The 18,512-nt window shown below is 34.6% G+C and overlaps 1 protein-coding gene across 2 annotated transcripts in view; it reads right to left on the reverse strand.

Annotated features, from left to right (window-relative positions):
* Positions 1-5,076: 5,076 nt before the first annotated feature.
* The window catches only part of LOC145283608 (bridging integrator 3-like), a 37,823-nt gene continuing 24,387 nt past the window's right edge, over positions 5,077-18,512 (reverse strand). For both annotated transcript variants that reach the window (XM_080132550.1, XM_080132549.1), the window contains exons 9-10: positions 17,008-17,142; positions 5,077-7,230 (exon numbers count right to left, since the gene is read on the reverse strand). In XM_080132550.1, the coding sequence (XP_079988676.1) occupies positions 7,090-7,230; positions 17,008-17,142 (276 nt within the window). In that variant the 3' untranslated portion in view covers positions 5,077-7,089. The remainder of the gene's footprint in view (positions 7,231-17,007; positions 17,143-18,512) is intronic.

The raw sequence follows: 18,512 nt of genomic DNA on the forward strand, positions 1-18,512 counted from the left end.
ATCAAAATAAATTTTTATTTTAACATGATTTTTTTGTTCATTTAATATTTGCTTTTTTTTTTTCTTTTTTTTTTGTGAAAGTCAATTTCTCTTAAGAATTGCTCTTTTTTACATGAGTTGGAAAATTTATAAGATAAAGTTATAAAATATCAAGTTATAAAATTTATATGTGTAATGGCTTTCAGTTGCAATGGGACAGAAGATAACTCGACTGTTTTTTTTTTTTTTTTGTAACGACATTTCCTCATTCTCTCACCACGCATGACTTCTCATTACAGCTGTGACATTTCTCACATGATTGTCTTCCAGAACGTGCTTTCTTCTTTTTCCTTACCGTGACATACAGCTCAGTATTTGCATATAACCATCTGCACTGTTACAGATGATAATGAAATCTTCTAAGCTTACACAACCATTTAATAAATTTTAAAATAAGAACATTTAACCAATTTTTTCTCAATGGATCATCAACTCTATCCTCTAAATTATAACCAAACCTTTGTAAATTGTGCCACCATTTTACTAGCTGAACTTCTCATTGTTGGTATTGCTCTACACCAAAATATGATATATCATGGGGCGAAACCAAGTAACAGACAAAATGCTGCGTAGTTGCCTTCCAAGCATATCTACAATTGTCCAATACTAAATTTTTGTGCTTAACACGTATCTGGATACAATGAAACCGTGAAACAGTAGTTCTGTGGTTCCCAGAGGTCAAGTAATGAGCTCAAAGGCTTCATTTTGCAATCAAGATTTTTCTAAAGAAAAAAACTGATCTCGTGATTGAAGTAATGATTGTTACAATGAGTGAGCATCCTGGTGCAATGTTTCACTGTTAATTAATGGATGACTCAAGTGAAAATTAGTCCCCCCCCCCAAGACAATGATTGTAATTATATTCCTTCATAAACAACAAGTATTTAAAAACATTTTTAAGTTGCATTCCACTTCCCCCATACATGTGAAGAGAGAAAAAGAAAGTCATTAAAACAATTTTCACATGCAAAACTTTTTTTGATTCCAAGTAAACATCTTTTTTTGCATTTGTCACCCTGTCAACAGTTTTGATTTTTCAGCTGTTTTAGCCTAAACAATGCACATTATAAGGATAGAGGCTAAAGTTATATGAGGAATCCTAAGTAGGGAGTTTTGTAGGAAGATAATTGTTCACATTACATTTAAATTTCTACATTTTGGTAGGAGGAAACTGAGCAGGGAGGGAATTCCAAAGATGAGTAGTCTGAAAAAAGAAACTATTTGAATAGAAAATTTTTTTTGCCATCTTAAGACATCTACAATTAATTGGGGGGGGGGGGTTCTGCTGGTCAGGTTGGTTGAAGGTATTTACGCCGAGTAAAAGTTCATCAGAGCTCATTCCGTGGAAGTATTTGTAAAAAAGCACAGTGATACAACACTGTGGTGATTGGAAGCTGGAGCTTGGTAAACGGTTTGTGATCTATTAGGTTAGAGACTGTTTTGTAAAAATAATCCATGCATGGGCAAATGGTGGTTTTATTAAGGGGTAGGATACTGGCAGGTGCGAAAAGCTTTTCTGAGCCCAACTTTTTTGCAGCAGACTTGGCATTGTCTTCTGTATGTTTATTCCAATTAATGTTTACTGAAAATGTTAGACAGAAAAATATGAATATTGGACTCAGGAAGGTTTTTTTTTTTTACCAGCCACTAACCTGGGTGCCCGGCGTTTCCCAGGTGTTTGGAGGTGTGTGTTGAGGAAAAAAACGTGGTAGTAGGCAGGCAGGCTCGAACCCATACTGCGAAGGAGGAAAAGAACATGAAAAAAAAAAAAAATGTGATGGTACCAGACAACGTGTGGGTCCAAGTAGTTGAAATGTAACGACATGGTTCGAATGTAACAGCCACACCACATTATAGTATGACATATCAAAGAGATGTAAAGAAAATTTGATTTTAATGCAATTTCAAATTGGAAAGACGGATGCACACTATGATACGACAGGTACTCTACACTAAATTGAACTGTTCCAAATCCTCCATGAAATCTATGACTGCCATTTATACCCATGATCCATTATTTGTTATATATTATTACTTGACTTTTAGCCTGTTGACTTAGAATGAGTACTTAATGCCAAATTAACAGTTGAATTTATGCATATTTTTGCATTATATTTTAACTCCCATTAATTCTTATTAATTTTTAACTGCCCATCATAGAGATAATATAATACTTAGTTCACTTCACCTTCAGGTCCATACAAAATTTCAGTTAGATTGATTCAGTAGTTTCCAAGAAAAAGTGGAATGGACAATCAGACAAGACTAAGAAATATATCTTCTACTAAGATATAAAAAGCACTTTGTGTGTGTGAGTTCGTTCCCTATGGACTCCAGAACGACTGGGGCTAATTTTTTTTTAATTTAACACAAATGTACTTTGTGTCTGGGAGTGTTCTTAGATAGGTTTTGTATCGGAATGCCTCCGATAAAGATTGAAAATCAATAATTGAAAAAAATCTGATTAAAAAAGGGTCTAAAGGTGACACCTTTATACAGTATAATGCTTTTGCATCAACCATTTTTTAGATTTCATTTGAAACTTTATTCCCTGTTAAAAATTAGTTCTGATTCACTCTTATCTGGTGACAAACTTTATATATTAATATAAAAATTATGCTTTGCCATTGTTCACACTTGCTATTTATGTAGGTATATTACTAGAACATTCATATAAACTCATAGAACTATGTCAATTTAATTTTTCAGTACTTCTGCAGTTTAAAGCTTGTTTTTCCATGAGTCTCGTTTGGCAATGCCCGGTAGACAATGGAAACCACTGTGAATGACCAAGTGAACGAAAGCCAATTAAAAAAAAAATTAACAAAACGAAAGAAAATAAAACAAACAATCTACAATAATAATTTCACTGTTTTATTTATTTATGGCAACTGTGTTGTTTTTTTTTTTTTTGGGGGAGGGGGGGGTAATAAGTTTGTTTTTTTTAATTAGTGAACAAATATTTTTTGTTTTGTTTGTGTATGGTAAGTTATTTTTGTATTTTTTTACAATCTAACCCTCGTTAAGAACGGCTTTCAAGGTTGGAGGTGTTTATTCTGAAAGCCGTTCTTAACATAGGGGAGATTTGGGGGAGGGGGTATACTAGAATTATTCATTTTCATTCCTTGTCACAAGGCTTGTTGCTCAAAGAAGCACAATGATAATCTGCCCTTTCTTTTCTTTTCAAATTCTTTCCTTTTTTTTCTTCCAATTTTTTCCGTCTGCCCACTTGCATCTCTTTTTGTTCATTGGTATAATCTGGTAGTTTCCATCATTTGCCGAGCGAAACTCATAGAAAAACGGGCTTTAAGCTGCAGAAGTACCAGTTTTAATTTTTTATATATAAATTTTCATTTCTAAAAAAACAAACAAAAAAGAAACACCCACCATTGATAGTGAGGAATCCATTTCTGAATTCATTTCCAGTGTCGGCAAGGTTAGTCAGAAGTGGTTGTTTGACTTGCCATTTGCTTTCTCGCTTCCCTTCAATAGTTTCACAAGGCACATTCTTTACTTACCTATGTATGAGAGGCTGGAATTACATATATTAATCTCTTTAATAAAAGTGAAAGTGTGTGTCCAGTCGAATTTGTGGTATGAAGAAGAGAAGGTGGAAGGAAAGGAACAAATAAAATGAAGAAAAAAAAAAAAGGTAATGGGTAGGGTAGCACTGTTTGTTGATAATTCTTTCAAAGTTTGATACCGGTTAACAATTCAGAATTAGATTTTTAAGCTGTCAACTGTTTCTACTTCAAATACTCAATATTTTCTAATAAATATTGTCTTTTGTTTTTAATGTTTGATTTGTCCATAAAATGAAACATTTCCATTATTTTGACAATGTCACAGACTCCTATTTAACTAATCTTTTGTTTATTTCAATAAAACTTATATTTGCAAGAGAGAGAGGGAGGGGGAACTTAAGTTTGTAATAGCAATAGCATTTTTTAAACAAATATTTTATTTAACTTTTAAAAGTTGAACTTGAATTGTATTTATTTATCAGAACTAATTTTTTGAGTGCTCAAAAAAAATATTACATTTTTTTAGTCATGAGAGTGTTTAGATTTGAAGCAATAAAAGCAGTAGTTTTGTATTCTTTTTTGCTCACCCAAGAAAAGGAGAATAGACCTGTAAATTCACCCTTGTCCGTTTGTCTGCACTTTTCTCAATAACTACGCCTTGAAATTTTGCACAAACATTAAACATGATATGAATAAAAAAGTAACAGAACAGATTTTCCGGGAAAACTCCAGTTGTTCCTCTAGGGATGCCTTTTGGATTAAAATGGCTAAAATTGACACTTTTGTGCTTATTAAAAAAAAAATTGATGCCTTGAATTTTATAAAACTTGTAAAAAAAAAAAAGTTGTAATTGATTCCTATATAATTTTATTTGTCTATACTTCGCGATAACTCTTGGGTGTGCCCCAGGGGCTCTTTTAAGGCTAATAAAAACACTCCATTTTGGGGACTATTTTACCATATTTGTCCAAAATTTTCTGTGTATGTCTATTTTTAACAGTTTTGCATGGTGTGGAACTCAAATTTAAATATGTCAAGGGGACTTTTGGGATTAAATGGGGGGGGATGATGGACTTAGTCATTTCTTTTTTTGCATGGTACGGAACTCAAATTTACATATGTTAAGGCCTAAAACTGTACCATTTCTTCATTTTCACCACGATTTGACATCCTGTGGGGACTTTTGAGGCTAAATGGGGGAGGGCAAATGCTGAACTTAGTCATTCTTTTATGCCTCGTTCACTGTGGACTCAGAGGGGACCATGTATGCTTCACTTGTTCTTATCGGTTTCATGCAATGAATAGCAATGAAATTGCACAGTGATAGTGAACAACTAGTCTACAAATAAATACACGGTCTTTGTTGTAAAGGATGGTTTATTTCCAAAGTATTTTTCTTTCTCAATTCATAAAATCATGGGGTGTACATCAAGCAGTTTATTTGAAATTCACAATGCAAATATTTTTCCATAAAAATAATTTAAAATGAATGATTTAAACTTGGAAATTGGTAAATAAATTCAACTCAGGATTTAATTCAGAGTGAGGGAAAATTAGGGTTTCATACAGCCGACAACATTAGCTTGCTTTTACAATGAAGTACGTACGTTTTTATTAAAAGAAAAAAAAACATTTAAACATGTGAAAGTTAAGATAGCATTAAAAAGATGTTCATCATCGATATTCAAATATAAAAGAAATTTGTACAAAAATATATAGTTAAATTTCCAGTTTCGCACGAAAAAAGTATTTACATTATTTGATTGAATCAGATGTTTTGTTTTTCTTTGTCAGCAACTTTCTTATGCTTGCAGCTAAAAGGAACATATTTAGCATAACACTGTATTTGGCATCACTCAAATCCCATGCTTTTTCAGATTGGTTTATTTAAAAAAATGATCTTTATTTCTTATGAAAATAATTGCAACTTTAGTGACATTAAAAATTAAAAGCGTAAAAATCATATTTTTTCTTGTTTAATACATTATTTGGTACTTGTACAGTTTAATCAAGACATTAAAAAATGAAAATATCGAAAAAAGTTTAAATTGTACGTATCTGTTATGGAATGAAGTTCTTCAAAAAAAAATTTCACTTAATTTCATCAAGTAGTTTTTGTTTTACAGCGAAAAAACAATTTGTTATGATACTGAGCAAAAGGTTCGATTTTTAGGAAGAAAAGCTAATATTAAAGATAGGGAGGGAGTGTCAGTGCTATAACTGGAGTTATCTCCCTGTGGCGTCTCTAAAATCCAAACAAAAATTTTTTAAATTTCAAGATGTCTGCCTTCAGCGTGCTGCCATAAAAACGTGTTTTTCCGCTGAAAAAGAAAAAAAACACTACTCGATCAAATTAAGTGAAATTTTTGCCGGAGATCTTCAGTTCAAAACGGATATGTATAATATAACCTTTTTTCGATATTTTTATTTTTTAATGTCTTGATTAAACTGTACAAGAACCCATTATTTTACAAAAAAGTTACAGCTCTAACCAAGAAAGAGGATAAGATTGTTCAAATACTTATAATTCAAATGTGTCTCGTTTTTGGTTAAGATTACTTTAAAATGAATGAAAATATGCACATTAAATTACTAAAAAAAAATCAAATTCCATTATTTTTTTATGATAAATTTATTTCTGGTGATAATTTAATAAAAATATGAATCTGGTTGTATTTTTACTTTTTAAAATATCTTTAAAAAATTATCTTTAGTAATTTTTTTGTTTGTTTTGTTTAAAGAAATGAATATAAATTGTTCTGGATTATTTCAAAATCAAAAACATGTTATTCTCAGACCAATACGGCACCATGCTAAACTGATTCCTTCTGACTGCTGACATTTTTGTGGTGATCAAAATACACTAGATCCATTTTGATTTAATCTTTAAAAGAGAAATATTCAAGTTGTCACTTATATATTATACAAAGGAAATAAATATTGAATTTCAAGTAAAACGAAATGGTACCTACATAATTGCCAGGTCTCAAATAGTAGCATATCCAAAAATTACAGAAAATAATAAGGTAGAAAAATAATTATTAATGAAAAAGGAAATTTGTGAAAATAAGCAAAGTCACTATATTATGCTTAATAAAAAAAAAAAGATGACAGGGGAGATAATTAAGTTCTGTTGCTTACATCACGTGACGAACGTAATTCAAAATGTTGGACAAATTTTATTGCTTACCTGAACTTTATTGAAAACGGTTTTTAATTAATAATTATTTTTCTACCTTATCGTTTTCCGTAATTTTTTAGATATGTTACTATTTGCGACATGACAATTATGTAGATACAATTAGTTTTACTTGAAATTCAATATTTTTTCGTTTGTATAATATAGAAGCATTTTAATTTTTATGTCAATCAATCTTTTTTTGTCACTTGGTAACTCATCATGATGCAAACACAATCTTGTTGATGAGTGGCAGACAACATGCTCCCATCCTCACAATATCATAAGATGCAGTTGATGGCTTGCACCACTTTATTCAGAAAAGTAATGCCATATGCTGCTGCTTTTTTAATCAACAATTGAGAGGCCTTTGATGTCCTGTAATTTTTGCTGAATGAGCCCAGCATAATCTTCAGCCGTCCGATTTTCCTGTATCAATTGGCCAGCCAGTTCACTGTAGATTTTGTAAGCTTCCGAATTATATGTTACCTAAAATAAAAAAAAAATAAAATTCAACAAGATTTCAAACAAATCCACAATTTGTTTCTGAATTTTGGAGATGAGGACTGACAACATATATCATTTTGGATTGTTCAAAATACTGTTCTCGTCTTGGTTGTTATTCATTAGTGTTGGGATGGTTCATTGGAATCAGGAATCAAAAAAAAAAAAATCACAACTTTTTAAGGTATTGGAATCGGAAAAAAAATGTCCCTACTTTCCGATGTCGAAAACGATTCTTGTAATTGTTTATTATTTGGTTGCTTTTGTTTAAAACTTTTTTTTCCATTACTGCTATTAAAGATAAAATGGTAAACGTGTATTGATTTTAAACATGCATTGATTTTAAATGTGTATTCATTTTAAATGTGTATTGATTTTAAACGTGCATTGATTTTAAACGTGCATTGATTTTAAACGTGCATTGATTTTAAACGTGTATTGATTTTAAACGTGTATTGATTTTAAGCTACAAATAAATTTAAAACCACACGAACATTTGCAAAAATATATCACCTGGGCATTTACGTAAGCTAAAAAAAGCAAAAACAAAAAGCAAGAGTTTGTCTCTGCTTTATCGTTATTTTCATGGAAAGTGTTCGACTGAGCTTCAATCTATGGTCCCCCCTCGCCAAACTTTCACAAGAAACACTAGACTAGCTGAAAACATTATCAATAATTTTCCCCACTCTTTATCTGTGCTTAAACCTAAACATAGATTCCATGATCAAAGCTTCTTTCTTAGAACTGCACACCTGTGGAATTGTCTTCCGTTTTCCTGCTTTCCAGCTGTCTATAATATGGTTGTCTTCAAGTCCAACATGAACAAGTTTCTGATGAGCCGTTCCACTTAAGTTAACAAATTTACCGAACTTCCATTACTATTGATTACTATATTGTCCTTTTGACTACACTCTTTAACCCTTATCCTTGAGTGGCCAATCGGCCTTGATAAGTGGTGACGCCTATGTAAAAAAAAAAAAAAAAAAAAAAAAACTCTCTAGCTAAATATTTAGTGACTTTTAAAAGAATTGGAATCAGGAATTTATAACAGAATCTGTAATTGTATTGGAATCGTCCAATTACAATTATTCATATATTTCAACTGATATAATCTCTTGACCTCCTTGAAGTGCATCTTGATAATGACTCTTATTGGTGAATGTTGGAAAGAATGTTTTGCTTCTTTTTTCCAACAATCATAATTGTCAGAAATCAAAATATGTGCATTTATAAAACAAATTAAAAAAATGGAAACGACTTTATGCTCTTTCCACTTCATAAACACATCAAATTATCTTTCTTTACTAATTGTATTCATGCATATAAGCATTCGAAATTGTACTCCTTTACATTTTTTTATATTTTTGTACACCTCAAGCAAGGCAGATTATTTTTGTTTTGGATGTAATGTGCCACTGTCAATTAGGGGCATCCTAAATGAGGAATTGTGTAGTAAGATGTTTGTTCACACTACATTTAAACTTCTGCAGATTGGCGCAGTCAAGGAAATAGGGAGAGAATTCCAAAGGTTAGCAGTTTGAGGAACGAAGCTATTAGAATAGAAACTCTTTGGCATCTGGAGACATCTACAATAGAGTGGTGGGATTTTGTTGACTGATGTGTTCGTCAGTGAGTATTTACTTTGAAAGTGCACCACTGTAGCAAGTTTATTGAAGCATAATCCTTTTGTAAAACAAGCACAGGGATGCAACATTACTGTGATGGGACAGGGGCTGGAGCTTGTTAGATAGTATGGAACCTAGTAGATCGTAGGCTTTTTTTTTTTAGAGACCATCTAAAAGGTGATGGTTAATTCTTGTTAAGAATCAAATAAAATATACATTGTTTGTTTTAAATGAGATTCATACTACAGGAAGTACCGATATCAACAAAAAAGAAATTAACGTGTGACATGTTTTTCGTTTACCACACCGACAGGAGAAAACGTCTGTCTTTATTTACATATCAACACAAAGAGAAAGAAAAAAGGTCAACTCGTTTATATACAGATCACCTAAAATACACATCCCCAAAGCATAAAGCAAAAAAACTAACTTTTCACACAGTTCAAGAGAGACAACTTCAACAGATTGCTACTTTTTAATAAGAGGAAGGGGCTAGTAGTTGCGGCAGCAGTCCAGATGTGACAAAAATACTCGATGCATGGGCAAATGATGGTTTTATAGAAATATAGGATGCTAGTAGGTGTGAAAAATGTGCTATTAGCCATGGCAATCAGTGGTTGAAAAGCTTTCTTACGATTGTTAAAAATATTTAAAAAAAAAAAAATGAGCTTTGATAGAGTAGAATTAAATGTTACCATTTCACTACGGCTGGAGATAATTTGCCAAAGATTCAGCAATTGCCTTGGATATGTGTGCATTCGTTTTACCCACATCAAGAATAGAGCATGGTTTCATATACCCATCTCTGACACAATTGCATCAGGGAGGTTATTTATAAAAATCAAGAATAACGTTCCAAGGATAACCGCTTTCCCTCAACTCAGGACTGTACCCTAATAAACAAAGTCTCTGACAGCATAGATATAACATTCTCTCTCGATACACAAGTACATGTATTTGGTGACTTCAATATCCACCACAGTAGCTGGCTTGGATTCTCTAATTACACAGACATAGCTGGTAGCACAACACATAGCTTCTCTATATCTCATTTCCTATCACAGACGGTTACATTTCCGACACGTTTCCCAGACCAGCAAGATCAACGTGCCTCACTTCTAGATCTATTTCTGACAACAGTTCCCTATGATTGTACAACAAATGCCCACAGCCCACTCGGGAATGCTGATCACTGTGATAATGGTAGAAATCACCCTGAATTCTCGCCCTAAAACTGAAGACCCACTACTCAAAACAACGAGGTATTACAAAAAGGCTGACTGCGAAGCCATCAGGGAACTCATCAGAGATGCCTCATGGCGAAATATCTTTTCTCTTCCAGCGGAATAGTGTGCAAATGAGACCACTGAATGATTCAAAACTGCAATTGAAGCACATGTTCCCGCACGGAAATTCTATAGCTAGCCCCACTCTCCCCAATGGTTTACTTCTGCTTGTACAGCTGCTATTGCTCAAAGGCAGCATGCGTTCCGCAGATTCAACTAACATAAGTACAGTTCAAACAAACAGAAGTATATAGAAACTAGAAGCAATTGTAAGAACGTAATAACGACAGCTAAGACAGATTACATTGAAACCACCAGAAAACACATCGAAGCACAGAAATTAGGAACCCGTGAGTTTTGGAAAATCTACAACAGTGTAGTAAATAATGGGTTGTCAACGATTCACCCACTATCAAACAATCATGAGGTTGCTTGCACGGCAACCGACAAGGCTAACCTGCTTACCAGTCACTTTGCCTCAAACTCCACACTGGACTTGGCACACCATTCCCTCCCCGACTTTCCTTTGCGGACAGACGACACACTAGACGATTTGAAAATCACCCCTTCTCAGGTACATGGTATCATAAAAAACCTAGACACCTCAAAAGCATATGGACCCGATCTCATTTCGGCTGTGCTATTAAAAATTGCTCTGCTGAGGTTGCTCCAGTTTTCTCCAAACTTTACAATAAATGCCTTAACGAATCTTGCTTTCCCAAGTGCTGGAAAACTGCTTCTGTGGTACCAGTCTTCAAGAATTCTGGTGAAAGAACTGACCCACTAAATTATCGCCCCATTAGCCTCCTCCCACTTTTCGCCAAAATATTTGAGTCCTTAGTTAATCAAGCCCTAGTCCAACACCTAACAGCTGCTAAACTCCTGACCGACAAACAATATGGATTTAGGCAAGCCCATTCAACAGCAGATATCTTAACTGTAATCTCTGAATGCATATACCATTCACTGGACAAAATAGGGGAGGGTAGAACGGTAGCCCTTGATATATCTAACAGCTTTTGATAGGGTATAGCACGATGGTCTTCTAGGGAAAATTAGATCATATGGTATCACTGGAAGAATACATAATGTAATTAAATCCTTCTTAAGTAATAGAAAAATCCAAGTTGTCCTCGACGGTCGTACATCTAAACAATATGATATAAATGCGGGAGTACCTCAGGGGTCTATCCTGATATTCATAAATGACCTCCCTGATAAAATTGTTTCGGAGATGGGTATATTTGTTGATGACACCACTCTCTATAACAGGTACGAGGGGAAAACAAATGAACACATATCTAAGGAAATGGCAGAAACGAGAGGATGACCTCCAATCTGTATGGAATGAGGACAAAAATGGATGGTCACATTCAATGCTGCCAAAACTAAGCTTGTTTCCTTCAACAATTACAAGAAACCTTCTCTACCACCAATAGCAATGGTCAAGAACACATTACCTGAAAGTACTTCCTTTAAACTCCTCGGCCTAATGTTTACAGGGAATATGAACTGGAATAGATACATTGAGAGCATTGCCAAGGCTGCTCCAAAGAAGGAGGGGTCTTTCTACCGTACTAGAAAATTACTTATGCCTGAAAGTATCTTCTACCTCTATAATGCCACCATTCACCCACGTATGAAGTACTGTTGTCACATTTGGGCTGGTGCATCTGCTGCTTATCTCTCACTCCTGGACAGGGTTCAAAAGACAGTCGCTAATCTGATAGGTCCTGAACTGTCATCTAGGCTTCAGCCTCTGTCTCATCAATGAAATGTTGCATCACTTTACCTGTTCTACAAATACTTTAATTATGAATGCTCTGACGAACTACAAGCAGTTGTATCTATCTCCTCAACGGGACTACCCCCGACAAACCCAATAAGCAACTAAGTCCCACCCCTTTACAGTAGAGATCCCTAGGTGTAAGAAAACCTTTTACTCCAATAGTTTCTTCACCAGAACTGCAAGACTTTGGAACTTCCTTCCGGAATTCTGCTTTCCCAAATGTACTGATATGCAGAAGTTCAAGTGTAATGTGAACAAACATCTTGCTACTCATTTCCCTTCATAATTCCTCTGCAACTTATGTCCCCGATAGTAACCCCCTACTTCAAAGTGGCACTGTGCCTTGTTTGGGGTTAAAATTCTATTATAAATTTCTGTACTGTCTGTCTGTGGATGTGTGTGTGTGACGCGGTTTAAGTCAGCCTACAGTCAACTCATCCAGATAATTTAGGTATTAGGAAGCTTATGGCCCAGTGGATGTTTTAGTGGTATTTATATCCATGTTTGGTGTATGGAAATGCAAAAGAAATGCAAAGTAGTTGTGGTGATAGGAGTTAAATCGGTGGGAGTAGTAACAGAGACAAAAATAGTAGTGGTGATAGGAGTTAAATTGGTGGGAGTAGCATCAGCAGCCGTTAGGCAAAGTGGTGGTGAGAGGCTGAGAGGCATTAAATCGGTGGGAGTAGCAGCAGCAGTCAACGATTAATATTATGATTTTTTTTTGTTTACTTTTTAAAAAAAATTACTTCCATTTTCTCCGTCTGATTAAAAAAACAAAAAAAAAAAAGGGACTTTCTCTTATTTGACCAGGGTGGTCAGTTTAGACCACCAGTTATTAAATAAAATAATACTTTTACCCATATATATATATATATATATATATATATATATATATATATATATATATATCTCATTTTTTTTTTTTGTTGAAAATACAATATTTTTTTTTGTTAAAGTAGTTCAAGGAGACATCTCCTACAGGAGAACCGACGAAAAAATAAATAATTGCTAACTTTAGTTTCGTAAATATTGGTTGTGTACATACATTGTACTTACTCGCTTTTCTTTCACAATATGCAGCCATCTGGCTGCAACAGGGCTACTTGTTGATTAAAAAAAGAAAAAACAAACAAACCCTGGGGACGCTCGCATTAATGTCATGCTGTTTAGATGTACGCCCATCAAGAACAACCTGGTTCTTTCCTTTGGCTAAAAAGGATTTGATTATAATATACTAACAAAGATACCCGCACTTTGGGCGGAACTTTGCTGTATGCTTGGGTACATGCTTCGCAAGCACCCTTGCAGTAAGTTGATGTCGTAAGAGCAACTATTTCTTGAAGCATTTAAAAAAATTTAACTACTTCCTGAAATGACTGGAATCCAACTATGAACTTTAAAGCAAAAAGATTATATCAAGGTTGACACTTATATTGTTACACATAAAAATTTAAACAATTACAAAAAAATCACAATTGTTAGCATTTGTTAAATTTGTTGAGATGGGGGTGAAGGAGGGGAATCTGATTCAAATTCACAAAGAACTTGGCTGGCGCCATGGTGGCTGCCCCGGGATGGTGACAAACCCCAACTTGGTGTGCACCGTCCCTTGGTAGGGGAGTTTATGAAGAGCCGCACTACATATGACTTTAGCCTTTGATCTTGATCTTGAAAAACAGTGTGCACCATCCCTAGGTCAGAGATCATCATCATGCCAGGTTAAATCATGATCAGTTCAGTGGTTTGGGCTGTAGGAGAGTATATATACATAGGCTATGACCTTGACCTTAGAACTTAACGTTAAAAAATAGTGTGCACCATCCCTAGGCGGGGGACCATCATCATACCAGGTTTGGTCATGATCGGTTCAGTGGTGTAGGCTGCAGGAAAGTTGTAGACACAGACTCAGACACACACTCACTAAAGCTACTACTTTATATATTTAGATGGTGTGCACCATCCTTAGGTGGGGGACCATCATGATGCCAGGTTTGGTTATGATTAGTCCAGTGTTGTGGGCTGTAGGAGAGTTGTACTCACAGACACACAAATGCTACTACTTATATATATATATAGATAGATAGATAGATACTTGTTCAGTAATATTGTATGAATAAATTTTCATGAGAGCACTTTCATGCCACACCTTGTGAAAAACTTCAGATCTAGCTTCAACAGCTTTGTCCAGTGTATGGTAATTGTGTTTTGAAACAACTGTTAGGATATCTGCAGTAGAACAGGCTTGCCTAAATCCATATTGTTGATCAGAAAAAAGTTTAACATTAATGAGGTGGACTATTTCTAGTTTTTTTTTTTTTTTTTACAGTGGTCACCACTTATCAAGGCCCAGAAGCCACTCAGGGATAAGGGTTATTGCAAGTACATTACGTTAGTGTGGAGATTTGATGAAGTGTTTACTTCAGGGGGCGGTTCATTAGGAATTTGTTAACGTTGGACTTGAACACATCCAAGTTGTAGTCAGATGGGAAGCAGGCAGACGGAACAGAGTTCCACAGGCGTGCAGTTCTAAGAAAGAAGCTTTGTTCATGGAATCCACATTTTGATTTAGGCACAGATAAAGAGTGGGGGAAATTTTTCACAGTGGATTCGGCTAGACGGGTGTTTTTCGTGAAAGATTGGTGAGGGGGGAACCAGAGATTGGAGTTCAGACGAGCACCTGCCATGGAAATAACGATAAAACAAAGATATGCTCGCAACGTCTCTTCTGTGGGAGAGAGGTTGCAGGGTAGAGAAAAGGGCATCCCCCACTAAGCCACGAAGTCTATTTTGTACTCTGTCAAGGCAGGATAGGCTGTTTTTAGCAGCTCCTGCCCAGATATGGCCGCAGTATTCTATCCTTGGACGTACTTGGCTTTTATATAGATAGAGAATTGCATCAGTAGCGGTAGAAGGATCCCACCATCTTTCCAGCGACCTTGGCAACAGACTTGATGTACGTGTTCCATTTCAGATCAGGAGTAAAGGTCAAACCCAGAAGCTTGTCAAAACACGGGGCCTCTCCCAGACGAGAGCCATCCATCTCAATTGATGCCAGATGGGGATTAGAGCGTTGATGATGTAAGGATAGGAGTTTGGTTTTAGATGCATTAAAGGTAACCAGCCACGTCTTCCCCCACTGAACCACGCGCTCGAGATCAGAGGAGAGAGAATCCGAGAGAACTTTGTCATTTACAGCCTTTGATGTGTTGCCGTAGATGGTCGTGTCATCAGCATAGATGTCAACGAATGATTTAAGTATGTGTTTAGGGAGGTCATTGATGTAGATCAGGAAGAGAGTTGGGCCCAGGATAAACCCTTGAGGGACTCCAGCATTAATACTGCAGGCCTCTGATTTTTGTCCATTGACCACTACTCTTATGAGCCTATCGGAGAGAAATGATTTAATGATTGAGAAAACATTTCCAGTTATACCGTAGCTGGAAATCTTGTGAAGTAGACCCTTATGCCATACCTTGTCGATGGCTTTTGATATGTCAAGAGCAATTGCCCTAGAAAGGAAGCCTTTGTCAAGAGATTCACTAATCCTGTGAGATATAACCATCAGCACATCTGCGGTAGATCTTGCAGAGCGGAAACCATATTGTGTGTCACTAAGCAGGTTGTTTCTGCTGAGGTGGTTGACTATTTCTCTATTTAATATGGATTCCAGCAACTTACTCATAACACACAGGAGACTTATTGGTCTGTACTGAGAGGGAGATGACTTATCACCTGAATTCTTAAATACAGGGCAAACTGATGAGGTCTTCCAGGGAGTCGGAAAGCACTTCTCCTTAAGGCAGCGCTAAAACAGTTTCGTAAGTATGGGAGCAAGTTATGGTTGAAGCTTTTTTAACACTATAATTGGGATGCTGTCAGGGCCAGTTGCTTTACTGGAATCAAAGTTCTTGATTAGCTTGGCAACCTCATGCACGGATATTTGTATGTTACCTAGCGTGTTCTGTGTTATAGGAGGAAATATGGGGAGTTGATGGCCTTCATTGCATAGGGTAGAATTAGCTGCAAAGATTGATTAATAATTCTAAGATTTTAGTGAGGAGCAGCAGGACACTGATGAAGTGTTAATTTTGCAGGTCAGTTCTTTCACAAAAATTCTTGGACACTGATACCACAGAGGCAATTTTCCAGCTATCAGGGAAGCAAGATTCAGCAAGGTATTTTTTGTAATTTTGAGAGGAAAGGGATTAGCTCAGCACAGCATTACTTTAACACTATAGCAGAGATAAGATCAGGCCCACATGCATTGTCAAGTTTTTTTTATGATATCCCAGACTATTAAAATCAAACAACTTGTTTTCACTAAAACTCGAAACAATTATATGTAGCATAAAATTAGTACAAATTGTTATCAGAGACTTTTTTCTTTCATGTTCCAATAGGTTCTTATCTGGAGTTCAACCAAATTTAAAAAAAAAACAAAAATACAGGAAAATTTTTATGACATACATACCAGTCACAGAACGAAAATGCTATAATCCAAAAATCACATAAATTGATCAAGCAATGTTTTTATAAAGAAAATAATTTTTAAGCAGTTAATGGGAAATTGTTAGCATTACAAGCTGATCTTGCAAGTTTTAATTATTATGGATTTATCTGTTCTTATTTTTTAAGATGGTGTTGCAAGACAGCCCTGTTTTGCTTACTCATAAAATTTGATTTTCTCAGTTTAAAATAAAAGTACTTGATCAATTAACAAGTCATCACTTATCAAGGCTAAAAGATAATAAAGTGTTAATGAGATGAATAGATTGTTAGTTGAATGATGAAGAATATTATGAGATGAATGAAAAGGATGAATGGAATAAATAAAATTTGGTCACTTATGAATACAGTTTATAATGTCTTTGCTGACATTATGAGTAGATTGGAAGATGAACATGTTGCAATCAGCAGGGAAGCAGTTCAGTGATAATGTGATTGATAGATAAGATGTTCTTACCAAGAAACTTTTTATATGCTAATCACCATATTTCATCCAACCATGGAATTTTTAGAATTTCTCCATGTCACATATAATTTTAAAAATAAATTAACTCACTTGAGATTTGATCAAAGCTTCCAAGCATGGTTGAAAGTAATCTGTTCGACAGTCATACAATTTGGGCATGTCCTCCATTAAGATGTAATGTTGTTCATAAAATTCTTCTTTGGCAGGAATTAAAGATTTTTGGCTCTATTGAAAGAGAAAAAAATTACAATTTAAGTAATCTCATTATAATGGAGTTTTGGCATCTGTTTGTAACAAAAACAAGTGAAGAAATGAAAATTTATTCTGACATGTATTACATTATCATGACCGATTTTATTCACAAACATTTTTAATATTGATGAAAAAATTACTAATGAAAAATCATTTTTTATTTAAATTTCATCTTTTAGCAATTTAAATTTTATAAATATCAATATAAATAAAATAAATAAAAATTTAGATTTTACTAATTTTATGAAAATAAGTAATTATATAAAAATTATAGGATTTAAAAGATTTTTCATTAGTTTAAATTCAAAGTAAATACATGATTGAATTTAATAACATTAATTCACATTTTAAATATTTTTATTATAAACTTTTTTCAAGCTCTTCAAATTGAAAAAAAAATCAAGCATTAAAAAATAAATACTTGAATCATAATTAGTTTTTATCCTCACATTAAGTCCATTAAATATTTAAATGTGAATGTGCCCCAATAAAACAACACAAGTACTTGATGTAAATCAGTTTGGCTCTGTTGTGTGTGTGTGATACTGTCATGTAGCATAGAAAGAGAAACCTCAAACGTTGTCCGTTACTAACTGTCTGGTCATGTCAGAGTTAATATTAAAAAGATGAAATATGTCATATCTGACAATAAAGAGATGATATTTGTTCCACAAAGCAAATACCAATGCAGCATCTGTAAGTTGGAAACTGGCTTGAACTCCATAAAATGCAGTAGTGTCACAAAAAGCGCACCAACTTGCATGTAGCAGATGCAGTTAGCTTCATTTGAAATACCAATCGAAATCCAACTCTCATGGAAAGAGAAGGTATTGCAAGTGTTGAAAGAATCAATAAATTCACCTTCCACCATTGATTCTGGTACAACAACGTATATCTGCCACATGGAGAGTCTTCAGTCAGTTGTCAACAATTTTACAAAATGCAAAAATTCCATTGTATGCAAGAATGGTAACATAAAACACACATGTTCGAACTGCACTCTTCCATAGCAGTGAAATATGGTCAATGAGAAAACATAAAAACGATACAATACTGATCTCACTTTACAGTAATAAATTATGTTGCAGAATGATATCTCAACTTGTAGGGCTATGCCATCCAAAATGCTCCAAACTGTGTCCCATATTGGCATCGATGGTACAAAGCCACATAAGCTGTTTAAGACATGGAGGGGATCAATTGATAATGATCTGATGCTGGCAGGCAGCACAAGAGAAATGGGAACCGACAAGAAAAATTGGAAGCCATTCACAAAATGTCTAACCTCAAGCATGAGAATGAGACAACATAAAAATGAAAATATGGGTATGATCATGTCAGTC

This window comes from Euprymna scolopes, chromosome 8, assembly GCF_053919585.1.
Source record: "Euprymna scolopes isolate OS-2025 chromosome 8, ASM5391958v1, whole genome shotgun sequence".
Taxonomy (NCBI): Eukaryota; Metazoa; Mollusca; class Cephalopoda; order Sepiida; family Sepiolidae; genus Euprymna; species Euprymna scolopes.